Source organism: Moschus berezovskii, chromosome 10 (assembly GCF_049115385.1).
Source record: "Moschus berezovskii isolate FMDL1 chromosome 10, NW_MosBer_1.0, whole genome shotgun sequence".
NCBI lineage: Eukaryota > Metazoa > Chordata > Mammalia > Artiodactyla > Moschidae > Moschus > Moschus berezovskii.
Window position 1 is genome coordinate 48,361,648 of NC_142469.1, and position 19,504 is coordinate 48,381,151.

Here is a 19,504-nt window from a genome sequence, read left to right on the forward strand (position 1 = left end):
GACAGACTGATGGTTACCAAAGGGGGAAGGGGAGGAGAGATAAATTGGGAGAATGGGATTGACATATATACGCTACATATATAAAATAGAAAACTAATAAGAACCTACTGGATAGCACAGGGAATTCTTCTCAATATTCTGTAATGACCTATATGGGATTAGAGTCTAAAAAGAATGTGTGTGTGTGTGTGTATAACAGATTCACTTTGATGTACAGCTTAACTAATGCAACTGTATTAGTTAAATTGTAAATCAACTAAACTCCAATAAAAATTTAAAAATTTTTGCTGTTTTTACCACATTCAAGAATTTTGTTTGTATGTTATTTATGTATACTTTTTAGTATAACCTATTTGATTAGTGCTCATGAAGATTGTTGTAAGTGTTAATTTATTATTATATGTTGTGCTTAGTCTTTCAGTCGTGTCCTTTGCAACTCCAATGGACTATAGTCCGCCAGGCTTCTCTGTCCATGGGGATTTTCCAGGCAGGAATACTCGAGTGGGTTGCCATGCCCTCCTCCAGGGGATCTTCCCAACCCAGGAATAGAATCCAGGTCTCCCACATTGCAGGTGGATTCTTTACTGTCTGAGCCCATTATAATATGTTAGCCATAATTTTCTTTTTTTCTTTTTCTAATGTTGCGTTTAGTTCTTATATGACAACCTTTTGTGATACTTAAACAAAAATGTAATCTAGGAAAGTATTTCTGACCTTAGTTATAGTAGAAATTATAAATATTGAATATTCATAGCAAAAAAATTTCATTATATGTTAAAGCTTAATGTTGCCTAGAATGATTTTTCTTTGCATAAAAAATAAGAAATGGTAAAATATTTGCCCATGACTTTCATTTCCATTTTACTTCTCAAATTTTTGACCTGCGAAGACAGAAATCATTTTGTACCCTTCCCCGTACCAGCATCATCACCACTTAATACAACTTCATCAAAGTCATACAATTTATATTTCACCTGCCGTCAACTACCACAAAACAGTTTAACACTATGGGTTCCTCTCGTTATCAGACCACATTGTTAAGATTGCATGGGAAAACTGAGAAAGAGGAGGAAGCCAAATCATTAGGCCTCACAGTTTTGAGATTATCACTTTCAAAACTAGCTGAGGGTTTCTCTAGATGTGTCCTGCAGTCACTGCTTCCTCCTGTTAACTCTTTCTTCCACAATCCTATTTCTTTTCATCGGGTCCATTGTCTGATTTTGGAAGCATGGGCGTATTTGCAGCAGTTCTCTTACTTGATCCAACTTATTTTGTGGTTTTCTTTCTTTCTTTGTTGGCAGAGGTCTTGTACACGACAGCCAGAATAACCTCCAGTTGAGGGGCTTGGTGGTGTTACTTATTTCTAAGGCAGCTGGACCCAACAGTGTGAATGCTTCGTGTCAAAACTATGACATGGTCAGTGGGATCTATTCATGGTAAGAAGAAATTTTGAGATTGCTCTCTAAATTGTGTTTTCATACAGTGGTCAGTAGAAATCACTGTTTAGTTCTTCGTCATTCTTTGATTCAGAGATAGATTAAAATATTTTGTAAGGTTAAAACATGGGTTTTTATTGTTCTTAACAAATCTAATAGTCTCAGCTACTTTGTGTGGAACTCTGGTAAATTTTCCCTTGTGTTTTTGTCTAATACTTTCCTTTCTACCTTGAGCATTTAAACTTTTAAATTGAATACTAATCTTCTGCCCCATTGTGATATCATTTTATTTCTGTAGAGAACTCTGTATCATTTAGTCCAGGATTCATGGTTTTTAAACCTACTCAATAGGATAACTTAGCTGTATATATAATGATGCAACTACCATTTTAGGAGATGTCTACTTCAGTGCTGTATCATTAACTTTATTTTGTTTATTTTTATGGTGAAGAGATTTTTATTAAAGTAACTGGAATAAGAAACTTTTACATCTCATGTTTAGATTAAAAAATAAATTTATGAGTACATATTATTTTGCTGCATATAAAACAAACTTTAAAATTTCAGTTGTGATTTTTTAAATGTGATTTTAAAAATGTTTTTTAGTAATAATATTATCAGCAATAACTTTACTTAATCTTAGAAGTGTACTTGGCACTGTGTTGAATACCTCTATAGAAATAACAGTCTGCGGGTGGACTTTGGCACATGAAACTAAAAGCACCCAAAAACATGGTGACAAGGAAATTTTCCTCACGAAAAGAACTATTTCTCGAAGCTTAGACTTATGGTTAATATATCTTATTGATTTACTTTAAAAATTAATCCTCATCACTATCACACAATTGTGCTCAAGCAAGGTTTCAACAGTACATGAACCAAGAACTTCCAATTGTCCAAACTGGATTTAGAAAAGGCAGAGGAACCAGAGATCAAATTGCCAACATCCATTGGACCATAGAGAAAGCAAGGGAATTGCAGAAAAACATCTACTTCTGCTTCATTGTCTACGCTAAAGCCTTTGACTGTGTAGATCACAACAAGCTGGAAAATTTTTAAAGGGATGGGAATACCAGACCACCTTCCCTGCCCCCTGTGAAACCTGTATGCAGGTCAAGAAGCAACAGTCAGAACTGGGCATGGAACAATGGACTGGTTCAAAATTGGGAAAGGAGTACATCAAGGCTGTGTATCATCACCCTGCTTGTTTAACTTCTGTGCAGAGTACATGATGAGAAATGCTGACCTGGGTGAATCCCAAACTGGAATCACAATTTCAGGGAGAAAAATCAATAACCTGAGATGTGCAGATGACACCACCCTTATGGCAGAAAGCGAAGAGGAACCAAAGAGCCTCTTGATGAAAGTGAGAGAGCAGAGTGAAAAAGCTGGCTTAAAACTGCATTCAAAAAAAAAAGATCATGACCGGGTCCCGTCACTTCATGGCAAATAGAAGAGGAAAAAGTGGAAACAGTGACAGCCTTTATTTTCTTGGTCTCCAGAATCACTGAGAATGGTGACTGCTTCTTGGCAGGAAAGGGATGACAAACCTAGACAGTATGATGAAAAGCAAAGGCAATACTTTGCCGACGGATAGTCAAGGCTGTGGTCTTTTCAGTAGTCGCATACAGTTGTGAGCTGAATATGTAAAGAAGGCAAAGCGTCGAAGAATTGATGTTTTTGAACTGTGGTGTTGGAGAAGACTTTTGAGAGTCCCTTGGACAGCAATCCACCTGTAATGCAGGAGACCCCGGTTCGATTCCTGGGATGGGAAGATCCACTGAAGAAGGGATAGGCTACCCACTCCAGTATCCTTGAGCTTCCCTTGTGCCTCAGCTGGTAAAGAATCTGCCTGCCATGCGGGAGACCTAGGTTTGATGTCTGGGTTGGGAAGATCCCCTGGAGAAGGGAAAGGCTACCCACTTCGAGAAGGGAAAGGCTACCCACTTCGAGAAGGGAAAGGCTACCCACTTCCAGTATTCTGGCCTGGAGAATTCCATGGACTGTATAGTCCATGGGGTCGCAAAGAGTCGGACATGACTGAGCAACTTTCACTTTTGGACAGCAAGTAGATCAAACCAGTCAATCCTAAAGGAAATCAACCCTGAATATTCATTGGAAGGACTGATACTTTATTGGAAGCTGAAGCTCCATTACTGTGGTCCCCTGATGCATACAGCCTACTCATTGGGAAAGACCCTATGCTGGGAAAGATTGAAGACGGACAAGAGGGCGACAGAGGATGACATGGCTGGATGGCATCACTGATGCAATGGACATGAACTTGGGCAAACTCTGGGAGATGGTGAGGAACAGGGAGGCCTAGTGTGTGCAGTCCATGGGGTCATGAAGAGTTGGACTTGCGCGACTGAACAATAACAACATATCTCTAATGAACATCAGCTGGTTTACTATCACTAATCTTAAAATAACACTTGGAAGTCTTTGAGACCTAATAAGTGTTCATTAAATATTTACTGCATAAATGAATCATTCCCATTTTATAGAAAAAGAAACAAACACTGATATTAAAACTTGTCTAAAATTCTCTAGGTATAAAATGATAGAGTTGGAATTTAAATCTAAAGTGTATTCCTTTCTACTATGCAGATACTGTTACCTGTAAGTACAGTACACCATGTTGTGACGTTGTGTTTCCAATCTCTTATCTAGCCTCTAAGAAACAGCTGCATTGCCTTCTGATTCTTCATAGGAACATAATGGATTTGGTTGATGGTTGTTGTAATTAGAATATTATAAAAGAACTTTGCAAAAGAGTAGGTTCAGTTTAGTTCAGTCACTCAGTCGTGTCTGACTCTTTGTGACCCCATGAATCACAGCACGCCAGGCTTCCCTGTCCATCACCAACTCCCGGAGTTCACTTAAACTCATGTCCAGATTACAAATGTAAAAATTCCCCAAATGGTATAAATGGGTTTCATACCCAAGTGTATAGAATCCACAGTTACATTTAGGAAATGGTATGTGGTTCCAGGCTGTTTTTCTGTAATCAGACTTTATTTAGTAAGTCACTGGTGATGCTTGGGTGTTCTACACACTTGTTAATGTGAAAATGTAATTTGGCATAGTACTATGAGAAACCATTCATTTGTTTCTCTATCCCTAAAGTCATTTGTTTGGCTCCTACTTCCTTAATTGTTCAAGTGTAACTTTTGCTGGAGGCTTGTATCTATAATGTCACAGTGAATTATTTAACATTTGAGGAAAGTGCTGATTTGGGAGCTTTTTAATTCACTTCCAAACTACTGGGATTTACATTGTTGGTGTTTTTTCTCTCATAAACTTGACTTTGATGTCAGTTAATGGGACCTGAGTAAATTACCTAAGGGAAAAAAAGTGAGTTAGGTGACCTCTTTTTTTTTGGCCTAAGGCTATAACTGCTGGATATATCTTGTGGATGAGTCTCATGAACTTATCACATAATGGCCAGAAGAGGCAAATTTTTGGCTAAAATGTAATAACATTTTGAAAATAGGTAAGTGAGTCACATTTATAAAAATGCACTATAAACACCTACCATGACCTTTTGCTAGCAAGACTATGGGCTTTAGGTTTATTCCACCAACCCTGACTTTAAAAATTGGTTACAGAGGTGATCAGGCAAAAAGAGTATTTTTAAATTTGCAAGCATTCATAACCACAACTGAGAAAATAAGTTTACAACTTAGTCTGTTAGGATATTTTTATGTATAGAAGATAGATAGCTATAATATAATATATAATACATAGTATTACAAAGTATAGACTTTCCTAATGTAACATGATTGTTACATTTAAAGAAATGCACATGAATTTTGTGAATAATGATTCAGTTTTCTCAGTTGCTTTAGGAAGAACCAACTCAAATATTTCTCATCCAACTAGTGATTATAAACAGACCACAAATTTTCACTCTACCTTCATTCCCTGAAATTTCCTACCACCTCTTGTTATCTATGTTAGAAGAGACTGAAACAAGTTTGCCAAACATTTTCTTTTCTTCCTGAGTATTCAGCTAGACTACATTTCTCAGCCTTCCTTTGTGGTGGCTGGGCTATATAAATGAGATCTAGCCAATAGAATATAAGTGAAATTTACTGTTTCCTGACCATAAAAATCGCACATTTGCAGTACACCTTAAGCAGATGATCTTGGTAGATACCTATTCAAGATGAAAGGTGCCTACACCCCTTGAAGGAGAGCCCCCTGTCCATCAGGAATATCCATATAGTCTTGATGTATGAGAGGAAAAACCTATTTGTTCAACTACTTAAACTTTAGGGTTTATCTGTTAATAATAGGGCCATGTGTCTATCAGTCTCTCAGTCGTGTTAGACACTTTGCCACCCCATGGACTGTAGCCTGCCATGGTCATCTGTCCATGGGATTCTCCAGGCAAGAATACTGAAGTGGGTTGCCATATCCTTCTCCAGGGGATCTTTCTGACCCAAGGATCAATCCCAGTTCTCCCACATTGCAGGCAGAGTCTTTATCATCTGAGCCACCGATAGTACCATAGTAATTAATATTTTCTGCTTTCTGTTACCCAGTTATCCCTGTGAATTTGGTGGTTCTTGTTTACTCCCAGTCTTTCACCTTTCATGCCCAGTAAACCACCAACTCACAAGTTTCTCCAGGTCATTTTTCCTTTCAGTCCACTTTCCTCTCTCCTGTTCCAGGCCTCTGTTACTTCACGTTTAGATTTTAGCAGTAGCTGTCTATCTGGTCTCCCTGTCTCTAGATAGTTCTCCTTCAATTTTTTTTCTGGGTCTTGTTAAATTGAACACCTGCTTTGATCACTCATTAAATGGATTCTTATTAAGCAGTCTCTATGTGATGTTCCAGGCAAATGCAGGAAGATAGAAGCGAATAGTGAGTATATTTACCCTCAGTGACCTTATTAGCATCAAACTAGAGCACATACATGCCGTCTATGGGTTCGCACAGAGTTGGACACGACTGAAGCGACTTAGCAGCAGAGCACATACAAGTTTACAGACAACTGTAATACAATGCTATAGATGCTGTAAGTAAAGTACAAGTAGAATTCTGTGGAGGGATTGAATGGTTGGGAGGAGGAAAGGAGAAAATTTCCGTATATGAACTTTTACAAAGAGGGAACTTATAAATGGATTCTGACGGTAACTAGGAGGTTATCAGAGGAAAGCAGATAGGCAAGGGGTTTGGTAAAAGGTGGCTGTGTTCACGGTGAAGAAAGTGAGGAGTACACTCACCAAACGTGTGGTCTGGAAGTACATAGCAGGTCCTGCACCGTGCTGACACAGTAATGGGCACTTGGTACATAACTTGTTATGTGAATGCATGAATTTACATAATAGAGACTGGGGCGTTATGCATGTAAGTGTTATGGGTTAAATTCTGTCCCTGCCCCCAAATTCATACGGTGAAGCCTACCCCCTCATTCCTCACAGGGTGCCCTTATTTGGAGATGGGGTCTTTATTGAGATAATCCAGTTAAAATGAGGTCATTAGAATGAGCCATGGAGAAGGAAATGGCAACCCACTCCAGTGTTCTTGCCTGGAAAATCCCAGGGACGGGGGAGCCTGGAGGGCTGCCGTCTATGGGGTCGCACAGAGTTGGACACGACTGAAGCGACTTAGCAGCAGCAGCAGCAGAATGAGCCATAATTCAATGACCTTATTTTAAAAAGGGGAAAACTTGGGCACAAATGTGCGTATACAGGCAGAACACCCTATGAACACGAAGGTGGTTATTTTCAAGTCAAGGAGAGGGGCATAGAACAGGGTTGTCCCTCATAGCCCCAGCAAACAAACATAGTGCAGACCACTGATGAGGAGATGGTCTAGAAAAGAAAGGCTGAAGTTGGATCGTGAAGGTTCTAAGGGATCAGAGCTCTATCCTGGAGAAGCAGTGGGGAGCCATCCAAGAGGCACAGACTAGCCTTGGAATCTGGAAGCAGGCTACCTCACTTACTAGTAGTGCCTCAGATTTCATTTCTCACCTTTCAGAGAATGGTTTTAAGAATTAAATGAGTGAATAGAGTAATGCATAGCATAGTAAGCATTCTGTACCTGTGTATTTTTGTTTACAGACATTATAAAGGTCTTTAAGTGAGGGGGTCATATTAATATATCTGTGCTCTAGAATGTAATCAGTTGAGAAGATAACCCAGAGAGTTGAGGTTCAAGAGGTAAAGAGGACCAGCCAGGGGGTTATTGAAATAGTCTAGGTGGTTGCTGAGAGGGAAAACGGAGACCTGGAGAGATTGCGGAGTCTTTACCCAAAGCAGCAGGTTAGCAGTTGGCTGAGTTGGGCTTAGACCCATTAGGTCCTTTGATCTCATGCCATTTTCTACCAGCATTTCCCAATTCATGCTTCAGTTAGGATGAAGGTTTTACTAGGTAGTCAGTGAGACAAAAGGTCCTGTGGTCAAATAAATTTGGTTTTGCCAGGTTAAACATAGTTTAAAAGATTTCATTTCAGAAATCTCAAGAATTGTTAGGTATATACGGCATCCATCTTGAATCTTGAAGAAGAGATATTATTTCCCGGTTATTTGACTATAAAACCCTTAAGCCCCTGTCAGCAGTACATCTTGTGGAATACTGCGAAACAGTTTGGTATACCTATGTTATATTAGGGTACCTAATTTTGAGTGCTAATGGAAACTCTGTGAGGCAGAAATAACAGAGTCACCAATAAGAAAACAGAGTCCAAAAGGTGAAAGAACTTTCTGAGACCCTGCATTAAGTGATCACGTAGGGGAAGAAATATATCATGCTGGTGGCCTCAATTTAATTCGTTATTCTGTCACTTATTTGCTGTGTGACCCCAGACCAGTTAGGTTACCTCTCTGTGCCTCATAAGTTTGTTGAGTGGATCAAAGAAGGTAATTTGAATAAAACACTTAGAATAGTGTGTGTAGACTGAACTTAACAAGTGTTATTTCTTATTGTTATTTCAAAGCCCTGTCATGCTGCTTTCTGTCCTTTATCAGATTTCTCACTCCTTCAGGGCAGGCCCTTGGCTTTGTGCATATTTTTATCTCACCAGTGTGTTGGACATAGTATTCATTTAAATCTTTGTCTGGATGACTGAATCTTCAATATACATAACTGTTCTACACCAAAACAAACATTTGAATCACACGTTTTACAGTATGTGCTTTTTAGAGTAGTTTAACAAGGACTCTACCTAACTTTGGCCACCTGATGTCAAGAACCGACTCATTGGAAAAGACCCTGATGCTGGGAAAGATTGAAGGTGGAAGGAGAAGGGGACGACAGAGGATGAGATGGTTGGATGGCTTCACTGACGTGATGGACATGAGTTTGAGTAGGCTCTGGGAATTGGTGATAGACAGGGAAGCCTGGTGTGCTGCAGTCCATGGGGGTCGCAAAGAGTCGGACACTACTGAGCAACTGAACTGAAGTTACAATCACTGTATCTTATTACGTCCTTTGCAACTTGTAATTTAGGACGTGAGCTGTAATCAGACACTAAAGTACTCTTCATGGAATAGTCTTAATTTTTAGCTTAGTTATCATGTAAAGCAATATAGAGTTTTATTTCAAGAATGAAAAGTGTTAATGAAGTATCAACAAAACACCCACAAAAAAGCCAACAATTTTTTAAAGTATTGCCCAGTATCTACTGGGCGATCTTAAAAGTCCCATGAAAAGTTCATTTTGTTTCCTCAGTATTTCCACCTATTCCTTTCCTTTTTTAAAAATTATATTTTGATTCAGTTCAGTTCAGTTCAGTCGCTCAGTCGTGTCCGACTCTCCGTGACCCCATGAATCACAGCACGCCAGGCCTCCCTGTCCATCACCAACTCCCAGAGTTCACTCAAAGTCATGTCCACAGAGTCGGTGATGCCATCCAGCCATCTCATTCTCTGTCGTCCCCTTCTCCTCCCGCCCCCAACCTTTCCCAGCATCAGAGTCTTTTCCAGTGAGTCAACTCGTCGCATGAGGTGGCCAAAGTATTGCAGTTTCAGCTTTAGCATCAGTCCTTCCAATGAACACCCAGGATTGATCTCCCTTAGAATGGACTGGTTGGATCTCCTTGCGGTACAAGGGACTCTCAAGAGTCTTCTCCAACACCACAGTTCAAAAGCATCAATTCTTCGGCGATCAGCTTTCTTCACAGTCCAACTCTCACATCCATACATGACCATGGGAAAAACCATAGCTTTGACTAGACGGACCTTTGTTGGCAAAGTAATGTCTCTGCTTTTTAATATATTATCAAGGTTAGTCATAACTTTCCTTCCAAGGAGCAAGCGTCTTTTAATTTCATGGCTGCAATCAGCATCTGCAGTGATTTTGGAGCCCCCAAAAATATTTTGATTACTCATCTGTTATCTGCAACTTCCATTCTGGTATCTATACGGCTTGAATTTTACTAATAGGTTGTTGACTCTTCTAAACTTAATTCCCTCTGGGCAGCAGAGGGAGGAGAATGAGCTGCTGCTGAGGGACCATTGCAGTGAGAGTGTTCCTGCAGCCATTAGAATCATAGCAGAGCAGCCTGGCTGTCTGGAACTGTAATGTGTACCTGTCATTTTGAGGCATAACCACTGAATTTAATTAAAGATCTGCAGTGTCCTGATATATTATAAACATGGTGCCACTTTTTTCTTGCTCACCTTTCTCTGTCTCTAATCTATTTGCTAGAGATAAATTCAGTGATAAATAGAACCTACAGGAATGAAAAAGTATTGAATGAATCAAGAGTAAAGTGATTGTTGGGCTTCCCAACAACCTGCTGATTGTTGAGGTGTTGAGGTGGCTCAGCAGTAACTAAGAATCTGCCTGCCATGAACGAGATACAGGTTTGATCCCTGGGTGGGGAAGATGCCCTGAAGGAGGAATGGCTACCCACTCCAGTATTCTTGCTTGGGAAATCCCACGGACAGAGGAGCCTGATGAGCTACAATCCATGGGGCTGCAAAGAGTCATATATGACTTAGCAACTAAACAACAGCAACAAAGTAATTGTTGTTATTTTTGTCCATTAGATGGTCTGTTGGCCAGGATACATGTGGGTACTGGTAAATTGTCAATTATTCCAATTCTGTTTGTAAAACAAGTACTTTTAACATATTACTTATTTGGCTTCTGAGTGGTAGGTGAGCTGATAAATGGGAATAAAATTATGGGTTGATCTTTTTATGTATTTATTTATAGTGCTTATAAAAGGCAGTTGTGCTCTGTGTGCCATTAAATATAGTTTAAATGATCTGTTTTCTTCATAGGAGCCCAGTATTCAGCATGTTCCTAGTACTTAGATGCCAGTCAGTTGACTATTTGCTTAAAGTGGAATAATTCTGGTAACTATTATTATCTTTGTGATTATTATTATTTAATCTTGAAGCAAGGAAGACCTTCCTAAAGTGTTTCAACACTCTGAACCTATAAACAAAAAGATTTCACTTCATTAAAAAAGAATTCTTCAATGGAAAGAAATGTCCCATAAAGTCAAAAGATAAGTGCCAAAGTTACAAAAATATTTGCAACATACATGACAGAAGGCTAAGTTTTAATAAACAAATCAGTTGAGGATCCTATAAATCAGGAAGAAGATAGTACTATGCAATCATGGACGAAAAACATGAACAGGATGTTCAGTGAAGAAAACTCATAGATAGTAAACAAAAGAGAAGGAAGGCTGGACCTCATCATAAAGGACAAATTAAAATCATAGTTTCCCTCTGTCAGGTTGGCAAAGGTTGAAAAGTTTGATAGCCAACATTTCTTTGTGAGGAAAAAGGCACCTGAATGCTTTGTTTGTAGGGATGTTAATTGGTATACTTGCTTAGAGAGCAACTTGGTAATAGTTGTAAATTTTATTTTAATTCAGCTACCCTTTGATTTAGCAAAATTGTGTACTAATGTATTAACATAAGCGCCCAAACATATATGTAGAAGAATGTTCTTTGTAGTATACTTTGCAAGAACAGCAACAAAAAAGGAAACAACCTAAGTGTCCATCAGGAGGGAACATGTTATGTTATTGATGCAAAGGAATATCAAACGATCATTTAAAAGTATTAAGGAAATCTGTATATGCGGATCTGGGAAGAGCTCAAAGAACATGTAAGAAAAACAAGACTCTGAAACGTATTCTATAATAGTTTGGTCCCACTGGGGCTTGAGTGGGTGGGCAGTGGATTTTTATTTGCATGAAAAATATCTCAGAAGGAAGGAGACAAAAAACTGTTAATAGTGGTCACCTCTGGGGAGTGGCAGCTGTAGGGGAAATGGGATGAGAGACTTTGTTTATTCTATGTCCTGTTCAGTGGTCTGAATTATTTTTCATTTATACAGGTTTTACTTATGTACTTCTTAAAAAGCAGTGAAAAATTTTTGTTGATTGCAGGTAGTTAGCTTAGAAATTCTATCCTACTATTAAAATGAAGGATTTTGAACTGACTTAAACTTTTATCTTTTCCCCTCTTTGTCAGGATGAAATATCCTATGAAAATGCATGGACTCGAGATATTTTTTAAATAAAGAAAGCAGGAGTGATGCAAAATGACATCTTTTAATTAACTTTCTTAGGTTTGCCATCCATGTTAAAATGGACACTATCAACTTTTTGGTAACTGTGCGAATTCTTTTTCAACTCAGTATATTATTCAATTGATTAAAGTTAAATTAATGATTAAGGTTAAACATCTAAGGTTGGGCTTAAAGAACTAATCAGATAAAAGGCCTTATAAATATGTTATAAATTATATATGTGTATATATAAAGTTATAAATTAATGATTAAGGTTAAACATCTAAGGTTGGGCTTACAGAACTAATCAGATAAAAGACCTTATAAATATAAGTTAAATCTAGAAAATAGCTTATAATCAAATTATTAATCTAAATATTACTTTCTCCTCCAAGTAAAAATTGGTCAGGATTGGTGTACAGTTAGAAGAGCTGTTCATGTACTATTAGAATATTTGGAGGCCTATTTGAAATCTTAATTTATGAAGATAAGTGGAGAACATGAAAAGCTGTGAAGAAACAAGATGTTTTTTTCCTTTTAAAAGAAGTCTTTAAATTTAGGGACTTGATTTCAGCTGCAAATATTATTGTGCATAATTATCATTTTACTGTAGTCCTAATCAGCTTCTGATGACTTCTGATTGTACTCACAATAAGCTGTGACTATCAGTTCTTACCTTCACACTGCATATTAGTATTTGGCATTTAAAAATGCCAAACAAAATTAGACAGAGTGCCTGAAGAACTCTGGACAGAGGTTCATAATATTATACAGGAGGCTATGATCAAGATCATCCCCAAGAAAAAGAAATACAAAAAAGCAAAATGGCAAAAAGCAAAGGAGAAAAGGAAAAATATGCCAATTGAATGCAGAGTTCCAGAGAATAGCAAGGAGAGATAAGAAAGCCTTTTTAAGTGAACAGTGCAAAGTTCAGTTCAGTTCAGTTCAGTCATGTCCGACTCTTTGTGACCCCATGGACTGCAGCACACCAGGCTTCCCCATCCATCATCAACTCTCGGAGCTTACTCAAACTCAGGTCCATCGAGTCGGTGATGTCATCCAACCATCTCATCCTCTCTTGTCCCCTTCTCCCACCTTCAGTCTTTCCCAGCATGAGGGTCTTTTCAAATGAGTCAGTTATTTGCATCAGGTGACTAAACTACTGTAGTTTCAGCTTCAGCATCCGTCCTTCCAGTGACTATTCAGGACTGATTTCCTTTAGGATGGACTGGTTTGATCTCCTTGCAGTCCAAGGGACTCCCAGGAGTCTTCTTCAACACCATAGTTCAAAAGCATCCATTCTTTAGCACTCAGCATTCTTTATAGTCCAACTCTCACATCCATACATGACTACTGGAAAAACCATAGCTTTGACTTGATGGATCTTTGTTGGCAAAGTAATGTCTCTGCTTTTTAATATGCTGTCTGCTGCTGCTGCTGCTGCTGCTGAGTCACTTCAGTCGTGTCCGACTCTGTGTGACCCCATAGATGGAAGCCCACCAGGCTCCCCCATCCCTGGGATTCTCCAGGCAAGAACACTGGAGTGGGTTGCCATTTCCTTCTCCAATGTGTGAAAGTGAAGTCGCTCAGTCGTGTTCGACCCTTAGCGACCCCATGGGCTGCAGCCTACCAGGCTCCTCCATCCATGGGATTCTCCAAGCAAGAGTACTGGAGTGGCTTGCCATTGCCTTCTCCCCAATATGCTGTCTAGGTTGGCCATAACTTTTCTTCCAAGGAGCAAGCATCTTTTAATTTCATGGCTGCAGTCACCATCTGCAGTGGTTTTGGAGCCCCAAAAGTAGAGTCTTTCTTGTTTCTATTGTTTCCCCATCTATTTGCCATGAAGTGATGGGACCAGATGCCGTGATCTTAATTTTCTGAATGTTGAGTTTTAGTTCAGCTTTTTCACTCTCTTCTTCCACTTTCATCAAGAGGCTCTTTAGTTCTTCTTTGCTTTCTTCCATAAGGGTGGTGTCATCTGCATATCTGAGGTTATTGATATTTCTCCTGGCAATCTTGATTCCAGCTTGTACTTCATCCAGCCCAGCGTTTCTCATGATGTACTCTGCATGTAAGTTAAATAAGCAGGGTGATAATATACAGCCCTGACGTACTCTGTTCCCAATTTCGAACCAGTCTGTTGTTCCATGTCCAGTTCTAACTGTTGCTTCTTGACCTGCATACAGATTTCTCAGGAGGCAGGTCAGGTGGTCTGATGTTCCCATTCCTTTAAGAATTTTCCTGAGTTTATTGTGGTCCACATAGTCAAAGACTGGCATAGTCAATAAAGCAGAAGTAGATGTTTTTCTGGAACTCTCTTGCTTTTTCGATGATCCAACAGATGTTGGCAATTGGATCTCTGGTTCAAATGCAAACAAATAGAGGAAACATTGGAAAGAAATAGAGGAAAACAATAGAATGGGAAAAACTAGAGATCTCTTCAAAAACTTAGAGATACCAAGGCAACATTTCATGCAAAGATAGGCACTCAAAAAAAACAGAAATGGTATGCACCTAGCATAAGATATTAAGAAGAGGTGACAGAAATACATGGAAGAAATATACAAAAAAGACCTTAATGACCTGGATAACCATGTTGGTGTGATCACTCACTTAGAGCCACATATCCTGGAGTGAGAAGTCAAGTGGGCCTTAGGAAGCATCACTACCAACAAAGCTAGTAATGGAATTCCAGCTGAGCTATTTCAAATCCTAAAAGATGCTGCTGCTCAAGTGCTGCATTTAATATGCCAGCAAATTTAGAAAAGTCAGCAGTGGCCTCAGGACTGGAAAAGGTCAGTTTTTGTTCCAGTCCCAAAGAAGGGTAGTGCCAAAGAATGCTCAAACTATTGCACAGTTGCACTCATTTCACATGCTAGGAAAATAATGCTCAAAATCTTTCAAGCTAGGCTTCAACAGTATGTTAACTGATAACTTCCAGTTGTACAGCTGGTTTTAGAAAAGACAGAGGAACCAGAGTTCAAATTGCCAACATCCATTGGATCATAGAAAAAGCTAGAGAATTCCAGAAAAACATCTATTTCTGCTTCATTGACTGCACTAAAGCCTTTGATTGCATAGATCACAACGAACTATGGAAAATTCAAGAGATGGGAATACCAGACCACCTTACCTGCCTCTTGTGAAACCTGCATGCAGGTCAAGAAGCAACAGTTAGAACTGGACATGGAGCAATGGACTGGTTTAGAATTGGGAAAGGAGTACATCAAGGCTGTATATTGTCACCTTGTTTATTTAACTTACCTTATTTAGCTTATATGCGGAGTACATCGTGCAAAATGCCAGGCTGGATGAAGCACAAGCTGGAATCAAGATTGCCAGGAGAAATATCAGTAACTTCAGATGTGCAGATGATACCACCCTTATGGCAGAAAGCAAAGAGAAACTAGAGTCTCTTAAGGTGAAGGAGAGTGAAAAGGCCTGCTTAAAACTCAACATTCAAAACAAACTAAGATCATGGTATCCGGTCCCATCTGCTGCTGCTAAGTCACTTCAGTCGTGTCCGACTCTGTGCGACCCCACAGACGGAAGCCCACCAGGCTCCCCCATCCCTGGGATTCTCCAGGCAAGAACACTGGAGTGGGTTGCCATTTCCTTCTCCAATGTGTGAAAGTGAAAAGTGAAAGTGAAGTCGCTCAGTCGTGTCCGGTCCCATCACTTCATGACAAATAGATGGGGAAACAATGGAAACTGACAGACTTTATTTTCTTGGGCTCCAAAATCACTGTGGGCAGTGACTGCAGCCATGAAATTAAAAGATGCTTGCTCCTTGGAAGAAAAACATTGACCAACCTAGACAGCATATTAAAAAGCAGAGACATTGCTTTGTGGACAGAGGTTTTTCCAGTAGTCATGTACAGATGTGAGAGCTGGACAATGAAGAATTGATGCCTTTGAACTGTGATACTGGAGAAGACTTCTGAGAGTCCCTTGGACAGCAGGAAGATCAAAGCAGTCAATCCTAAAGGAAATCAACCCTGAATATTCATTGGAAGGACTGATACAGAAACTGAAGCTCTAGTACTTTGGCCACCGGATGTGAAGAGCTGACTCATTGGCAAACACCGTGATACTGGAAAAGATTGAAGGCAGAGGAGTAAGGGACAATAGAGGATGAGATGGTTAGGTGGCATCACTGACTCAATGGACATGAGTTTGAGCAAACTCTGGGAGATGGTGAAGAATAGGGGATCTGGCATGCTGCAGACCATGGGGTTGCAAAGAGTCAGACAGGACTAAGCAACTGACCAAGAACAGAAACAAAATTAATTCACCATATTTCCCTTGGGATTGACCAAATCAAAAAACACCTTAAGAAATGAGGCTTAAGTATGAACATATTATTATATTTACTTAGTGCCTAATTATATTAAAGTACAATAATTTATACTGAGATAGCATTTTTTAAAACTATGGTTGTTATTATTATTTTTTCAAATGACATGTGTCAATGTATAGAGAAAAGACTTTGAGGAAACCTTACCCACTTGATGGTAACTGTGTTTGGAGGAAGTGGGAATGGGGAAAGGTTTGAGAACAGGTGGAAAGAGAAGAGGAACTAAAAAGCCTCTTGATGAAAGTGAAAGAGGAGAGTGAAAAAGTTGGCTTAAAGCTCAACATTCAGAAAACTAAGATGATGGCATCCGGTCCCATCACTTCATGGGAAATAGATGGGGAAACAGTGGAAACAGTGTCAGACTTTATTTTTGGGGGGGCTCCAAAATCACTGTAGATGCTGATTGCAGCCATGAAATTAAAAGGCGCTTACTCCTTGGAAGGAAAGTTATGACCAACCTAGACAGCATGTTAAAAAGCGGAGACATTACTTTGCCAACAAAGGTCCGTCTAGTCAGGGCTATGGTTTTCCCAGTGGTCATGTATGGATGTGAAAGTTGGACTATAAAGAAAGCTGAGTGCCGAAGAATTGATGCTTTTGAACTGTGGTGTTGGAGAAGACTCTTGAGAGTCCTGTAGACAGCAAGGAGGTCCAACCAGTCCAACCTAAAGGAGATCAATCCTGGGTGTTCATTGGAAGGACTGATGCTAAAGCTGAAATCCAATACTTTGGCCACCTCATGTGAAGAGTTGACTCACTGGAAAAGACCTGGGAGGGACTGGGGGCAGGGGGAGAAGGGGATGGCAGAGGATGAGATGGCTGGATGGCATCACCGACTTGATCGACATGAGTTTGGGTAAACTCCGGGAGTTGGTAATGGACAGGGAGGCCTGGCATGCTGCGATTCATGGGTTTGCAAAGAGTCGGACACAACTGAGCGATTGAACTGAACTGATAGAGGAATAATCAAAGGGAACTTTATTTTTAGTATTTCTTTTTTTATATAAAGAAAATTAATTTAAATTAACTTGAAAATTAAAAGGAAATTATATTTCATACGTATAACACATTAGCAACCTATTTAAGAAACGTACCGTTTTGTATTACAAGAAATTAGAATGTGAGGAATACTTATTGACAGTGATTTAAAATGATTATGCTGAATAACTGAATTTAGAGTAGGCTTTTGAAGATAATTTCTTAAAGATATCTCAGCTCCTTTTCAGAGATATCTCAAGAGATAAAAGCATGTGCTGTTTGATTACATATTACTATTGATTGTGTTCCATTTACAGCGATAAAAATAAACTCCAGATACAAATCTAGTAATATTACTAATTCATTACAACCAGTACTTATTTTCTTCATTAACTTTTTATTGCTATTTTCAACTTACACAGCATGCACAAATGCAGCAATTATATGTTGAGTAAGAAAGGGGAAGGCTCTTTATGTTCCATGTACAGTACATCAGAAGTCTTTACTTCACCAGAGCTTTTGGAAAAGCACAAAATAGGAACAGCCTCATACAAAACAAGTATAATTAACCACAAAAAATAGGTGGGCTCAGCTACTAATCTACTCTGCTGAGAGTTAATTGTATATAAATATCTTGATATAGATTAGCCTGCTTGACTACATCACAACAAAAAACAAGCTGCATAAATTGTTTTGTCAATAGTAAAAAAATTAAACTCTTTTTCTTAAAGAAGGGCTATACATTAACTAGTAAGAAGCCATAGGCAAAGGCGTTATCCAGTGTGTAATCTAAATTTAAACTGTGCTCAATTCTTGACATTTACTGTTGTAAAATGTTAGTTCTATCAGAAGAATTGCAGCCATTTAAAATGTTTAATGACAGAGTTTGCTTAATAGCTTCATGACTTAATGCTTATCCTTTGAACCCAAACTCAAAGCACCCCCGTTGGTAAACAGTGTGATGTAAAAGAGACGTGGTAAATGTTCTTGTCTCAAATCTGTAACTGATTAGTTATTTGATCTTCGGCAAGTCAGTAATCATGCTGTGTGATTACTCATCGATAAGATAGATAAAGATAAAATGGACTTAAATCAGAGAGCTTCACAGGCACATATCCAGCTAAGTTCAAGTAGACTGTGGTCTATCCTGACCACCTCCTCTCTGCAAGTCAGAGGGCTGAGCATTGAGGGAAATGTGAATATTAATCAGAAATAGTCTTTGACCTCCAATGACAAGGTAAAGAAACAATTTATGCATCTATTAGCCTTCTGACTCCATTGATGCAACTTCATTTTTAAAACTTTGTTTCTGGAACTTAACTTCCAGAGCTGTAACCGTGTTCACTACTGGGTCCACAATCTACCCATGTCCGCTTGCAACCCTTTGTTTAATTAAAGACAATCATGAATATTCTTCACCTAAGGTCCTTGGGGGGCTTCCCTGGTGGCTCAGTTGGTAAAGAGTCTGCCTGCAATGTGGAGATGGCAGGTGTGATCCTTGGGTCAGGACATCCCCTGGAGAAGGAAATGGTAGCCCACTCCAGTATTCTTGCCTGGAGAATTCCATGGACAGAGGAGCCTGATGGCTACAGTCCATGGGGTCACAAAGAGTCGGACACAACTGAGTGACTAGTAATAAGATCCTTGGAGAAACTGGCATCTATAGATAGCTTAGTTCCCAAGGAACTCCGCCTTCACTATTCTCTTCTTCTTGCTCTTGGACTGGTAGCTGGGTGGTGACGGTGGTGGTTGTTCAGTTGCTAAGTCATGTCTGACTCTTTGCGACCCCATGAACTACAGTACACCAGGCTGCTTACCTAGCCTTCACTGTCTCCTGGAGTTTGCTCAAATTCATGTCCATTGAGTCGGTAATACCACCCAACCATCTCATCCTCTGTTGCCCTCTTCTCTTCTTGCCCTCAGTCTTTCTCAGCATCAGGGTCTTTGCTGGTAATAGAGGCAAAGATTCTCAGGTTGGTTATCTCAAACCCTGTAACCCTTCTCTAAGATTACTGGCATACTGAGAGTGCATTTTCTGTTATTAAGATTGCCCCATTCCCTTCTGTTCAAGTTTTTTAAGTGGAATAAAGTATCCTTAATTTTTCAGTGGTATCCTATTACCTAGAGAATTAAATCTGAATTCCTTAACAGCAACAGGTAATCTGTAGCTACCCTAAAGTAGAAATGATAGAGATAAAAGCATGATTATGATTTTTTTCTTTGCCACCTAGTAGAACTCTTTAGG

The 19,504-nt window shown here is 39.3% G+C and overlaps 1 protein-coding gene across 2 annotated transcripts in view; it reads left to right on the plus strand.

Moving 5' to 3' along the window:
* PDSS2 (decaprenyl diphosphate synthase subunit 2) overlaps positions 1 to 19,504 on the plus strand; it is a 286,538-nt gene that overhangs the window by 118,051 nt on the left and 148,983 nt on the right. For both annotated transcript variants that reach the window (XM_055433579.2, XM_055433580.2), the window contains one exon: positions 1,302 to 1,436. In XM_055433579.2, the coding sequence (XP_055289554.2) occupies positions 1,302 to 1,436 (135 nt within the window). The remainder of the gene's footprint in view (positions 1 to 1,301; positions 1,437 to 19,504) is intronic.